The 13,596-nt window shown below is 42.0% G+C and overlaps 1 protein-coding gene across 2 annotated transcripts; it reads left to right on the forward strand.

Annotated features, from left to right (window-relative positions):
• The first annotated feature begins 499 nt into the window (after positions 1 to 499).
• LOC143767396 (oocyte zinc finger protein XlCOF8.4-like) lies at positions 500 to 13,275 on the forward strand. Of its 2 annotated transcripts, XM_077255707.1 has the most exons (7): positions 500 to 673; positions 945 to 1,095; positions 3,739 to 3,918; positions 4,002 to 4,128; positions 4,212 to 4,312; positions 5,558 to 5,648; positions 11,884 to 13,275. In XM_077255707.1, the coding sequence occupies exons 2-7, from the start codon at positions 1,018 to 1,020 to the stop codon at positions 12,726 to 12,728; spliced, it is 1,422 nt and encodes a 473-aa protein (XP_077111822.1). In that variant the 5' UTR covers positions 500 to 673; positions 945 to 1,017; the 3' UTR covers positions 12,729 to 13,275. The 2 variants fall into 2 exon arrangements, with proteins under 2 accessions (XP_077111822.1, XP_077111823.1); XM_077255708.1 differs by lacking the exons at positions 500 to 673; positions 945 to 1,095 and adding an exon at positions 2,394 to 3,058.
• Positions 13,276 to 13,596: the final 321 nt, after the last annotated feature.

Here is a 13,596-nt window from a genome sequence, read left to right on the forward strand (position 1 = left end):
ATGTTTCTATGGAGCATCTTATGGGGCCATTATTAACCTTTGTGCAGCATTGTATGGGGCATATTTTAATATGGAGAATCTTATGGGGCATATTTAGTATGGAGCATCTTATGGGGCCCATCATGAACTGTATGGAGCATTATATGGGGCTCCTGATTCAGTATGGATATTCTTAAACACTTAACCTACTGATGTCTCAATTAATTTTACTTTTATTGGTACCTATTTTTATTTTTGAAATTTACCAGTAGCTGCTGCATTTCCCACCCTAGGCTTATACTCGAGTCATTAAGTTTCCTGTTTTTTTGTGGCAAAATTAAGGGGGTCGGCTTATACTCGGGTCAGCTTATACTCGAGTATATACGGTACTTGTCATTTTCAAGTTATTTCAGTGACTATTGTGGGTTTTCTTACTTTACCAGAAGGCACCAACAATTTTGACCATGTGTGTATATACAACTGTCATATAAAATGAAAATGTTGTCTCTCATGCAGCAGTTACTGCACGTACCAGGTTCACAAGTATCAGTGATGCAGAATTCGGTGTAGATGACAGAGACATGAATGACCTTTATGGAAGATGAATCTACGGACAACATATTCAGATGCCAACTCTGAAGAAGAAACTGCTGGTTGCTGTGTGTGGTCTAAAATAAATCGGTTGTCTCAGTAGGTAAATATGAAGAAAGAACTCTCAGAATACTGTAAAATAATAAATGTAGTAATATTCACATTAATGATCCATCAGAGCTCCCGTTCAAACACTGCCAGCCTCTGTACTTCCTCCTTGGTCCTGAAAAATAGTGGCCTAAGCAGCTCCAGTCCTTAAGGAGAATAGAACTTCTACACTTTGCAGCTTCTGTATGTTTCCCTTTTTATGTCTAGTTATTGTATTATTACATTGGGATATTTATGATATTACATCTGCTCCTCTTCTCCTTCAGGTCCCCTACAATATCGGATCCTCTCAGTGGAGATCTTCTATTTAAGAACATTTTCCTGACTGACCCATCAAGGATGTATAGGGACAGGGATAAGATGGCTGAAAGGATATTACACCTCACCCTAGAGATCCTCTTCCGGCTTACTGGAGAGGTGAGCGATTCTGATAACCTCACATTACATCATTCTATCATTCTTATCTATGGGAATAACAGATGGACAGTAGCGAACATGCTTAGTGATACTCTGATATCATTTGAGTATCTGGGTGCTCGGATATGATTGGCACTTGACGAGCATTGGCTGGGGCTCAGATTTCATGCTCGATTCCCCATCCTGCATGTTTGGCGTCTGTTACAGAGCCAACATTCGTGGATTGCCCGCTAGTCACTGTAATGCCGTAATGTAATGCTTCTTGGTAGTGGCGTTACTGAGAATGGTTGGTAGCAACCAGCAACCAGGACAGACGCCACCACGCTCGGCACAGTGACACCGTTGCACAACTCAGGGACAGTTGTGATTGAAGGGAGAGAGCTGTTATCCAGGCCTGTGTGTGCACAGTTTAACTAATCAGAGTCCACTAGTGTTGATACTGAATCATCTCACTAACAGTCCTTCTAAGGCCGGTTTCACACGTCAGTGGCTCCGGTACGTGAGGTGACAGTTTCCTCACGTACCGGAGCCACTGACACACGTAGACCCATTAAAATCAATGCATCTGTGCAGATGTCATTGATTTTTTGCGGACCGTGTCTCCATGTGCCAAACACGGAGACATGTCAGTGTTCGTGGGAGCGCACGTATTACACGGACCCATTAAAGTAAATGGGTCCGTGTAAAACACGGACCTCACACAGACGTTCTCCGTGTGCGGTCCCTGTGGCATGCAGGAGACAGCGCTACAGTAAGCGCTGTCCCCCCCACATGGTGCTGAAGCCGCCATTCATATCTTCCCTGCAGCAGCGTTTGCTGCATAGAAGATATGAATAATAGTGTTTAAATGAAAGATCTACCTGTCCACCCCCCCCCCACCCCCTGTGCGCCCCCCCCCGCTGTTCAGAAAATACTCACCCGCTCCCACGTTGGCTGTCGCTGCTTCCTGGTCTGGCCGCGGCTTCTACTGTATGCGGTCACGTGGGGCCGCTCATTTACATTCATGAATAGTCGGCTCCGCCCCTATGGGAGGTGGAGCCGCCTATTCATGACTGTAAATGAGCGGCCCCACGTGACCGCATACAGTGGAAGCCGCGGCCAGACCAGGAAGCAGCGACAGCCAACGTGGGAGTGGGTGAGTATTTTCTGAACAGGGGGTGGGGGGGCGGCAGACAGGTAGATCTTTCATTTAAACACTATTATTCATATCTTCTATGCAGCAAACGCTGCTGCACAGAAGATATGAATCGCGGCTTCAGCACGATGCAGGGGACAGCGCTAAACTTTAGCGCTGTCTCCTGCACGCTCCGTGTGGTACCCACTCGCCACAGGGGCGGCACACGTGTGCCGCACGTATGGCCTACGTGAGCTCACGGGCACACGGACACGGATAACTCCGGTACCGATTTTTTCCGGTACCGGAATTATCTGGACGTGTGGGACAGCCCTAAGGGCTAATCTTGTGATTTGCTGTTTGTATAAGATGCTTTTAGCCTAGGGACAGTGGTAAGAGTCGGGAGAGTGGCTGAATACAGCCTCTAGGCAGGACTTAGGGCTTTGCAGTTCGTTGCTAAATATATAGCTGCCGCGTATGACCACATTCTTTTTTGAGGGGGTGAAAAAATTTACTGTGTTGTCATATTTACATGCTTTGTGTTACATTTCAGTGGTATATAACACTCCAAAAAATTGTTCAAAATGTTTTTCTGAATTTAATTAGTAACCCATACAGTGTAACATGTTTAGTAGCCGACAAGGTGACAAAGGTGGCAGAATTCCGCGAGACTTCCAAGAGCACAATTGGAGGAATATCGGAGAAATACCAAGTTGACACGACAGCAGAAGTGGCTGTGATCCGGAACCAGCTGCTTTTCCGGAACCACCAAGGCCCTAACCCAGGCCACAGCCTTTACCGATGGGGTTCTTGTGGACTGCGGATGGGAGAGCTAGGATCCATCAACTGGTAAATGGATTGCAGGGCTGGTCTGAACAGAGAAGGAGGGGAGCTAGGACCAGGGCTGGAGACATGCCAGCGGTCTTACTAGCCACAAGTTACCAACAGTTGGCATCCTGGGGGAGGTCGTTACGTACGACCGGCAGCGGAGGTGGGGGTCCATAGAAGAGTTGGAGACTAGAGACAGAACACTTGCCTCAAAGGCTGCAAGAGCTGATGGCTGGAACCAGGGTCACGTTCCTCAAAATGGAGTGGTGATATATCTGTAATGCTTTCTTAACATTTTTTCTGTAAACTCAAATTTCTCGTCAATTTTGATTGTTTTACTGTCAGTCCTTAAAGTGGAGTAAAATTGTGACAACATTGTTCTCAGCAGTGATCTAGGCGTCAGAGATGCATCCAGGGGTTTTCCCCATGCTGTTCTCCTTCCATTCAGCACTTTTTTCATCCATTTCAACATTTTCACTGCCACCCAGACCTCCTTGTAGGGTCTACCAGAAAAATGCTCGGATTTCCCATTCACTTTCATTATACTCCGTTATTTGAAACGAGCATCCGAACATTAGGAATTGCTTGGTTTAAGAAACGTGCATTTTAGTGCTCGCTCATCCCTAATGGACAAAACTGTAGAGGTGAGGACTCTGGAAATGTCTACAGTGAGATTTAGTAATGTGTCTCTCCATAACCAGGATTACACAGTAGTGAAGAAGACCTCTACTGAGCGTTGTCAGACCCCTGTGTCTGAAGGATGGGGAAGATCCCTGAGTACAATCACGAGGCCTCCACCTCACCCCCTGATACATGAGGACTTCAATGACCAGAAGATCCTAGAACTCACATACAAGATGATTGAGCAGCTGACAGGAGAGGTGATACTGGTGGGAATGCTGGGACATTATACAGTAACGCTATGGAGGGATCGGGGGGATGACTGTATCATTGTGTGTGTCAGGTTCCTATAAGGTGTCAGGATGTCGCCATCTATTTTTCCATAGAGGAGTGGGAGTATTTAGAAGGACACAAAGATCTGTACAAGGACGTCATCATGATGGAGGTTCCTCAGCCCCTCACATCACCAGGTAATAGACAGGACTAAATACACACGGCCTATAATTATCTGTATGTAAAGAATGAATTCAGTCCCTGTATGTGTTTCTTCTAGTTCTATCCAGTAAGACGACAACACCAGAGAGATGTCCCCGTCCTCTTCTTCCGCAGAACTGTAAACAAGAAAATCATCCCAATGTTCCTCAATATTTTCAGGTAGATGCAGAGAAGTTGTCATGAAATCTTTCCTATGATGTGTAGACGGCCGTGAAGATCTTGTGTTCAGTTTTTTTATCCACCAGTATTATACACTGAATGGACAATTTATTAGAGATAGTATGAGTTCACCGCAAACCTGAGCTTCAGGGAAACGGTGAGGTGAGCATTTTTTTTTTACATCATTCTTCAGGTAATGAAGGACATAATACTATGCAATGGGGCTGTGTGGGTACATCATTCTGAGTGGGGTTGTATGGGGACTTAATACTATGTGTGGGGGCAGTGTTTAGTCATCATTCTGAATGGGAGGCTGTGTGGGGACATACCATGTAAGGGTAATGTGTGTCAACATTATTCTAAGTGGGGGGCTTTGTGAGAATATCATTCTAAGAGGGGAGCTGTGTGAGGACATAATACTGTGTAAGGACGTTTTGTGGTGTCATCATTCTGAATGGCAACTGTATGGGGACAACATTCTGAGTGGGGGGTTGTAAGGACCTACTACTATGTAAAGGGGCTGTGTGGGGACATTATTCTGTGTGGCAGGGCTGTTTATCAAGGTTGAATAACTGGAGCAGTGTGATTTATTGCTTTATATAAAAATTATAAAAAGCAGATGCGGTACATTATATGTATAAGAAAACTTTACAATAAGTCCTATGTATTCACAGGAACAGCTAATCGGCAGACTTAATTCTACGCAATGCTAAGTGATAAAAATTGATATAAAACAGTAATAATGAGCAGAATTAAGTTCAGCTGGATGGCTCTGCCTTCCACAACAGTCACAGTCTCTCATGTGCCCCCCCACTTGGAAAAATTAATTGCTCAACCCTGCTATAGAGCATGTCTAGGACAAGGTAAAACGGGCTGTTCAGAGCAAGTCAGGACCTCCACTTAATTTGCTGCAACTGTAAAAAGCTTTTGTGCCCACATGGGCCAATATTCCTGTAGAGCTGTTTCACTACCTAGTAGAATCTCTAACACAAGGGTGTCTGTAATAATGTGGCCATTCAGTATATGTTTTATGGTTGGTGGAGATGACAGGATAAAGCTGATCATAGACTTTAGATGTTGTCTGGACCTTCTCATAATTTACTAGTTATAGAGACTACTGGTTAGAATTAGGAGAAGACAGGTTGGATTTATGCAGGAGACCTGCAGCTATGTGATAATTACTGCTGTCATTATAATTTCACATGACTTCTCTTCTGTCTCTGACTTTTACAATATTTGTTTCAGGGTGAAGATCTGACCCATATTAATACTACAGAGACATATGTGAGGGGTGATGAGCGGTGTAAAGGGGAGATTCCTACAGATAACCGCACAGGTGAGTAGTGACCACTAAAAGCAGATTCTACGCTGTCACTGGCTACTATAATTATGTGATGATTTTCATGTGTGTTACCAAGAGTTTTGATGTGAATTTTACTGTCAAAAAATTTGATGCATAAATGGAAAAAGTTTAAATCATCAAATTGAAATGGTACTTTTTTCCATGTAGAAAAAAAATTCAAGGCTTCATAGGAGATAATCATTTTCTATATATACTGCAATGCTGTTGTTTTGCAGTTTACAAAACAAGCTATCACAATTTCATATTTGTTAAGGAGGTGTAAGAAAGCAGGAGGTAAGGTCCTGTATGGCAGATATGTGTCACCGAGGTGGTTGGCCTCGGAAATGTAAAGTATATACCAGTAATACTAGGTTATACTGAGAAAGTTTAAAGGTACTCTGTCAGCAGAGAATGACCTTTCAAACCCAGTAAAGTGTTTCACGGCGGGGCCAAATATTTAAATCATTTTTCCACCTGCTTTGTTTCCATCTATCTCCTCCCTTCTCTGGCTCTATGAAGCCAGAGCTGTCAATCAAAGAAGAAGGGGTGCAGAATGAAGGAAAACAAGCAGGTGGGATGGGAAGATTCAGAAGAAAAAAGGATTTGTTCCAGCTCCCAAGAATAAAATTCCAATTCTTTATTAATCCATATTAAAAATACAGGCTGAATTACTCTCCATTGCACGGTAGGAAACGAGCTACGCGTTTCGATCTTAACAATCACAAGCCAGAACGTAATTTTAAAATCCTGAAGGACCTAAAATTACGTCACGGCTTGCTGTGATTGGTCGCGTCGCGGCCACATGGGCGGCACGCGACCAATCACAAGCCGGGACTTCACGTAAGGAAGGAAAAGCGCGAATTTTAAGCAAAGAACGCTGCCGGTTCCCTCGGAGAGGTGAGTATAGCAATATTTTTTATTTTAATTCTTTATTTTACACATTAATATGGTTCCCAGGGCCTAAAGGAGAGTTTCCTCTCCTTCAGACCCTGGGAACCATCAGGAATACCGTCCGATACATGAGTCCCATTGACTTGTATTGGTATCGGGTATCGGTATCGGATTAGATCCGATACTTTGCCGGTATCGGCCGATACTTTCCGATACCGATACTTTCAAGTATCGGATGGTATCGCTCAACACTACTCATCACTAATCACAATCTGTATTAAAAATAAAAAATGTTAATCTTGCAATTTTCACATTGGTCATTCGGTGTTTTCTGTGTTTTAGGAAATAAAATGGTTATAGCTATAACGGTCAGATTCTGAACCTATTTTTTGTATTGAGCATGTGCACAAATTATTGTGAACAGAGGGGGAGTTGGGTCAGCTGCGACACCACCTATTGTGATTGGTGGATCATGTGCTATAGCGGTGTTACCTGTTATTGTAATCCTATCTGTGATGATAAGAAAACAACTGAAAACTCTTCCTGAAAGGACAGGAAGTATGAGTCTAAAAAAAGTGTTAAGTATCAATGTGAAAATTGCAAGATTACTAATTTTTTTCTTTTCTTTTTTGAAAGATTGTATTCTAAAAAAAAAAATGCTGTTTTTTTTAAATAATACATATAACACACATAAATGATTTAAATAATACGTCTTTTTTTAAGATAGCATCCCTTTAAAAATAAAGAAAAAAAAAATTTGTTATTGCCCCATCCATAAAAGTCTGATCTTTCAAACTAAAAAATGATTTAACCTAAATCGTAAAAGCCATAAAGCAGAAAAAAATTAAATCCTGCAAAAATGCAATAAAAAGTGTCTAAGCCAAAATATTACCAATAACATTACTAGCTCACCAAACCATGCTCTCGGAGAGGTCCATCGATGGAACAATAATTCCATGTTCACACTTTGCGGTTTTTACCGCGGATCCGCGGCGATTTTGATGCTGCGGGTCCGCAGCAGTTTCCATTGCGTTTACATTTACATGTAAACCCTATGGAAACCGCAAACCGCTGTGCACATGCTGCGGGAAAAAACGCGCAGAAACGCAGCGGTTTACAACCCGCAGCATGTCACTTCTTTGTGCAGAATCGCTGCGATTCTGCACCCATAGGAATGCATTGAACCGCTTACTTCCCGCATGGGGCTGTGCCCACGTTGTGGGAAGTAAGCGGCTAATGTGCGGGTGGTACCCGGGGTGGAGGAGAGGAGACTCTCCTCCAGGCCCTGGGAACCATATTTGTGTGTAAAAAAAAGAATTAAAATAAAAAATCATGTTATACTCACCTCTCAGCGCTGCACGCGGCCGGCCGGTCAGAGTTGCTGTGCGAACAGGACCTGCGGTGACGTTGCGGTCACATGACCGTGACGTCACGAAGGGTCCTTCTCGCACATCATCTTTGGAACCGGACCGCCGGGTGCAGCGCCGAGGAGATCGGGACGTCAGTGGGTGAGTATATAAACTTTTTATTTTATTTTAACATTACTATTGATGCTGCATATTGCTGCATATGCAGCATCAATAGTATAGGCGGAAACCCGCAGCGGAAACCGCGGAACAAACCGCGATAAATCTGCAGGGATAACCGCAGTGGTTTGCCCTGCAGATTTATCAAATCCGCTGCGGGAGAACCCACAGAGGTCACCCGCAAAGTGTGAACATGGCCTAAAATTATGGTACAAGTTAGCTTTTTTAATTTTTTGCACAGTTCTTAAATATTTTACCTCTTAAATGAAAAGAAAAAGAAACACCTTTCAAAAGTTTAAAATTGTTGACATCATACTGAATTAGAGAATCATATTGCCAGGTCATTTTTACAGCACAATGGATGCCTTAAAGGGAACCTGGCATGTCCTTTTTGTGTTTTAAACTGCCCTTAGTGTGCATCACTAACATTGCGTGAATGGCCTGAAATCACGGCAATGACCTCAGAAATCCCATGCTTGCGCACTGAATCTGAGGGTACGTCCCCTGCTTTTCTTTCGCATGTGTGCATGCTCCGTGGCGGCGGACGGGAACTCAGTGGTGTGCAGTGTGCGCGCTCACAAACTATCATGTGGCCATTGACTCACAGCGACTACAGCGCATGCGCTCATGTGAAAAGCAGCTGGGGACTTACACCCAGATTCAGTGCACATGCCCGGGGAGCTGATGGGCAGTGTGCAAATGTGCGATTTTCGCGGCCCTTGCTGTGATGACAGGTCAGTCACGGCAATCAATCACAATGCGGTGGGCGTGAATAATTTTGAATAGGACCATGACTGACTGTGACCGAAGCGGTAAAAAGTGCCACCCCTATGACCGAAGCGAAAGGTATGTGATGCAATCTACTAATGATATAAAGGTTTTTTTTAGACGTACAGTATATCTCAAAATTGACTCCACTCCTTAGGGTGCTTTCACATTGCGTTCTGGAAACCTGGGAGTCAGGCAATAGAGGAGATGGAGAAATTACTTTCTCAGTCTCCTCCGCACCTTTCCTGTGATTCTCTCATGCGAGAGGATCGAAGCACAGTAGCATGACACTCAGCTCATGTACGCAGCAGAGCTGGAGCGTAGGGTCATTAGCATATCACATCCAATGCTCTGGCATAGGATGCCATAAGCTACTGTGATTCCAGCCTAAAGAGGCTCTGTCACTTGTTTAAAATATTTGAGTTAATTAGCTTGTAAAAATCACTGAGCTCCCCTGATTCTGATGCTCTTTTCCATTTTGTGCTGCTTGGCTCCTTTACAGAGATAATCACATTTGTTGCTGTTGGAGCACAGCATGTGAAATTCCTGCTTGAAGTTCAACTGGGTGTTACTTTTATATGTTTTTAAGTGGTTAGAGAGTTGCTTTTGTGTTTTTGTTAGACTGCACTTCAGTATTAATCTAAATGGTTAATAAAGCTTTTTTTTATATTTTTACATAAACACTTTCTCCATTGTTTGTATAACCTATTTTTGTTATATGGAAAGTGAACGTGGAAGACGGTTTTGAGGATTATTTTGGGGTTGACCTTTATTGGTCTTTACTGAATGTTTTACTAAATATAAATAATGTATGGTGTGTAATACAGTAGTTGGCTTCCAAATCAGAGTAAATAAAAAGTGCACAAACTTGCTGGATTAACATCATAATTTATTAGTCTCTGCTCTGACTTTTACTGTTTTCACCACTGCCTTAATCAGTTGATTATTGAATTTTACTGCAATTTCTTTAGAATTGTTATAAAATGTATATTATACAGGAAGTCCCTGCCTTACAAACATCAGACTTCAGTACGACCTCTAGTTAAAAACACTGGATGTTCAAAAAGATCCTCACACCACCATTGCCTTCTGATTATCCTCCATCATCTATACCTCTCATATATAAACCTTAGCCTCCTAATGAACCGCCAAAAGGAGAAACGCTTCGAGGCAGAGGCATAGAAGCATTGAACATCCTAATGCATCAGATTGATAAGTAACATCTAGGTTTTTCTATTACATGGTATCCAACATGCCTTCCCCGCTTATAGTCTAGTTGCTCACTGTCTAGTATAGGCTCCCTGTAGACACAATAGTGCAGGGCCTACAGGGTAAGTGAGGGTCTGCCGCTGTGGAGCAGGGGCCCCAAATATCGTGTTTAGGGTGCCAACCTCCCCTGGTAGGTAGAGATGTGGGAGCGGACACGTAGGGCGTCTTAGGCTGTGTTTGGTGGTACCTGGGACTTCATCCACAGAGCTTACCTAGTCCACTTCCCCCATTGCCCTCTAAACACTTTATCTCCATCTTGGTGTGTGCAAGGGGAGACAAAGATAACTTTTTTGTATATGTATCACCATATGTATCACCATTTGTGCAGAAAGGATTCTTTTGGTATGATTTTGAGTTTTTTCAATTAAAACATACTTTTAAGGGTTATATGTTTGCACTCATAGTCCCTTAGTATTATTTATACCTTCTCCAAACGCTGTCCAGTTCTCTTCTTTCCACTATTGTGCACTCTTCAATACAATCCAGGACTCCTGACTGTGTCCATGATGGAGCTCAAATTTTCATCCTCTTATTGCAGTCATCATATTATATGGCACTGTATACTTACAATTGCTCTCTTTGCCCTTCTACTCAGCTAATTATTCTCTTTTCTATGCTCATTGTAGAAACAGGAAGGGTCTTGTCCTAGCTTGACTTATTCCACTCAACTTCTGATCCAGCTGCTCCCTCCTCCTCCTACCATAGACTTTTGCAGTGACTCATGATTTGTGCAGAGAAAATTGACTTCCTGTTTCAAGAGCTTAGAAGCTTTCATCAAGTCTGTTTTTAATCATGTGATTTCATAGACCTAATGGAAAACAGAAGAATTATTTACATAGAAGGGCAAAATGAGCAATTGTTAATGCACAGTGCTATATAATATGATTGTAATATATTAATAGGATAAAAATTTTGATGGGAGTGTTTCTTCATGGTCATGATGTCATCACAACCTTATGAAGTGCAGTAAGTGCCTGATGACAGAAAGATGACTAGACAGCGAGATGAGTATTTGTTGGAGAAAAAAAATGACCTCTCTGGCTGCCCTAACGCTCGCCATCCAATCTAATTTTTTACACCATCACATGCTGCATCTCCAAGACTTCTAACTGTGTCCAGGTCCATAGGTCACTGCGCGTTATCGATACAGTTGCAAACTTGTGTGACGCAGTAACCTCCGAGCCTAGACGTGGTCGTAAATCATAGGGTATATTGAAAAGTACGGAGATGTGGTGTGCCCAACTGTATAAAGAAGAGGACTGGGTGGCAAGCAGCACGGCTGCTAAAGTGGTCAGTGGTGAGGTGACTATTAGGTGACTTTTTTTTCCTTACCCTGTTCCAACTTACATTCACATCTGGCTAACGAACAAAGCTACAGAACATATAATAATAATCATCTTTATTTTTATGTAGCGCTAACATATTCCGCAGCGCTTTACAGGTTGCACACATTATCATTGCTGTCCCCATTGAGGCTCACAATCTAAATTCCCTATCAGTATGTCTTTTTGGAATGTGGGAGGAAACCGGAGTACCCGGAGGAAACCCACGCAAACACGGAGAGAACATACAAACTCTTTGCAGATGTTGTCCTTGGTGGGGTTTGAACCCAGGACTCCAGGGCTGCAAGGCTGCAGTGCTAACCACTGAGCCACAGTGCTGCCCGTGCTAACATATCTACTTTGTAAAACAGGAAACCGCCTGTATTATAATTATTAATATAATTTCAAGGCCATTTAATTGAAAAATAATAATTTCACTTTTATTGTTGACAGATGACTGGTCTGGCAGATTAGAGGAACATCTGATGTTTTCCGATTTTAAAGCAGATGATTATGTTATCACACCAGATACATATGAAGAACATGCCATTATCCCAGAATTGCCTTCATCTCTACACAACAAAGACCTATCAACTGTTCAAACTCTCCTATCTTCTAATTTATCACATATTAGAAAGCAACATAGAATTAACAGAAGGGATGATGAACATCAAAAAGCACAGACAAAAAAGAATCCATATTCATGTTCAGAATGTGGGAAATGTTGTTCTGTGAAATCTGATCTTACTAAACATCAGAGAATTCACACAGGAGAGAAGCCATTTTTGTGCTCAGAATGTGGAAAATGTTTTACAGTGAAATCAACGCTTAATAGACATCAGAGAATTCACACAGGAGAGAAGTTATTTTCATGTTCTGAATGTGGGAAATGTTTTACACAAAAATCAACCATGGTTACACATGAGAAAAATCACACAGGAGAGAAGCCATTTTCATGCTCAGAATGTGGGAAATGTTTTACACGGAGAAAACATCTTGTCATACATGAGAGAATTCATACAGGGGAAAAGCCATTTTCATGTTCCAAATGTGGAAAATGTTTTATTGAGAAATCAAATCTTACTGCACATCAGAGAACTCACACGGGAAATAAGCCATTTTCATGTTCAGAATGTGGGAAATATTTCACAAAGAAATCAAGTCTTGTTACACATCAGAAAAGACATACAGGGGAGAAGCCATATTCATGTTCAGAATGTGGGAAATGTTTTACAGAAAAATCACATGTTATCACACATCAGAGAATTCACACAGTGGAGGAGCCATTTTTGTGTTGAAATTGTACAGGGAAAAAATACAACAGTTACAGTTTGCAAAGAATATTGGAAAGAGCGATAACTAATTTTTATGAAATGTATGCATTGTGGTTTAGCTATGCTGTTGGTCTTATCAGATGTGTTAAAGCAGAGCTCCTGGCATCCTGATATTTCCCAGTGGAGATTCCAGTTGTTTTTTGAGCCAATTTCACCCTGACACTGTCCCACAAGGATGCCTCTTGATTGATTGATAGATCACTGTGTAATGTCAGGCACCACACAAGGAAGTCAGAAGAGAGAGGATCCTTAAGTGGTCTGCCATAATGAGAGCACTTAAAGTCTCGTGAGCAAAAACGGAATGCAGCAACAAATAGAAGATGTAAAGGTAGTGATATACTGTATGTAGCTTTCAAAGTCCTATATACAGATATCTAAAGTTTTGGAGGATAAATCTTAATGACAGACCCTCTTTAAATCTTTTTACCAATCATCATTAATCCCTTAGCAACATCCATCGTACATACAGTGCCTTGCGAAAGAATTCGGCTCCCTGGAACTTTTCAACCTTTTCCCACATATCATGTTTCAAACATAAAGATACTAAATGTAAATTTTTGGTGAAGAATCAACAACAAGTGGAACACAATTGAACAATTGAAGTTGAACGAAATTTATTGGTTATTTTTAATTTTTCTGGAAATTCAAAAACTGAAAAGTGGGGCGTGCAATATTATTCGGCCCCTTTACTTTCAGTGCAGCAAACTCACTCCAGAAGTTAATTGTGAATCTCTGAATGATCCAATGTTGTCCTAAATACCTAATGATGATAAATATAATCCACCTGTAGGTAATCAAGTCTCCGTATAAATGCACCTGCTCTGTGATAGTC

This window comes from Ranitomeya variabilis, chromosome 4 (assembly GCF_051348905.1).
Source record: "Ranitomeya variabilis isolate aRanVar5 chromosome 4, aRanVar5.hap1, whole genome shotgun sequence".
Taxonomy (NCBI): domain Eukaryota; kingdom Metazoa; phylum Chordata; class Amphibia; order Anura; family Dendrobatidae; genus Ranitomeya; species Ranitomeya variabilis.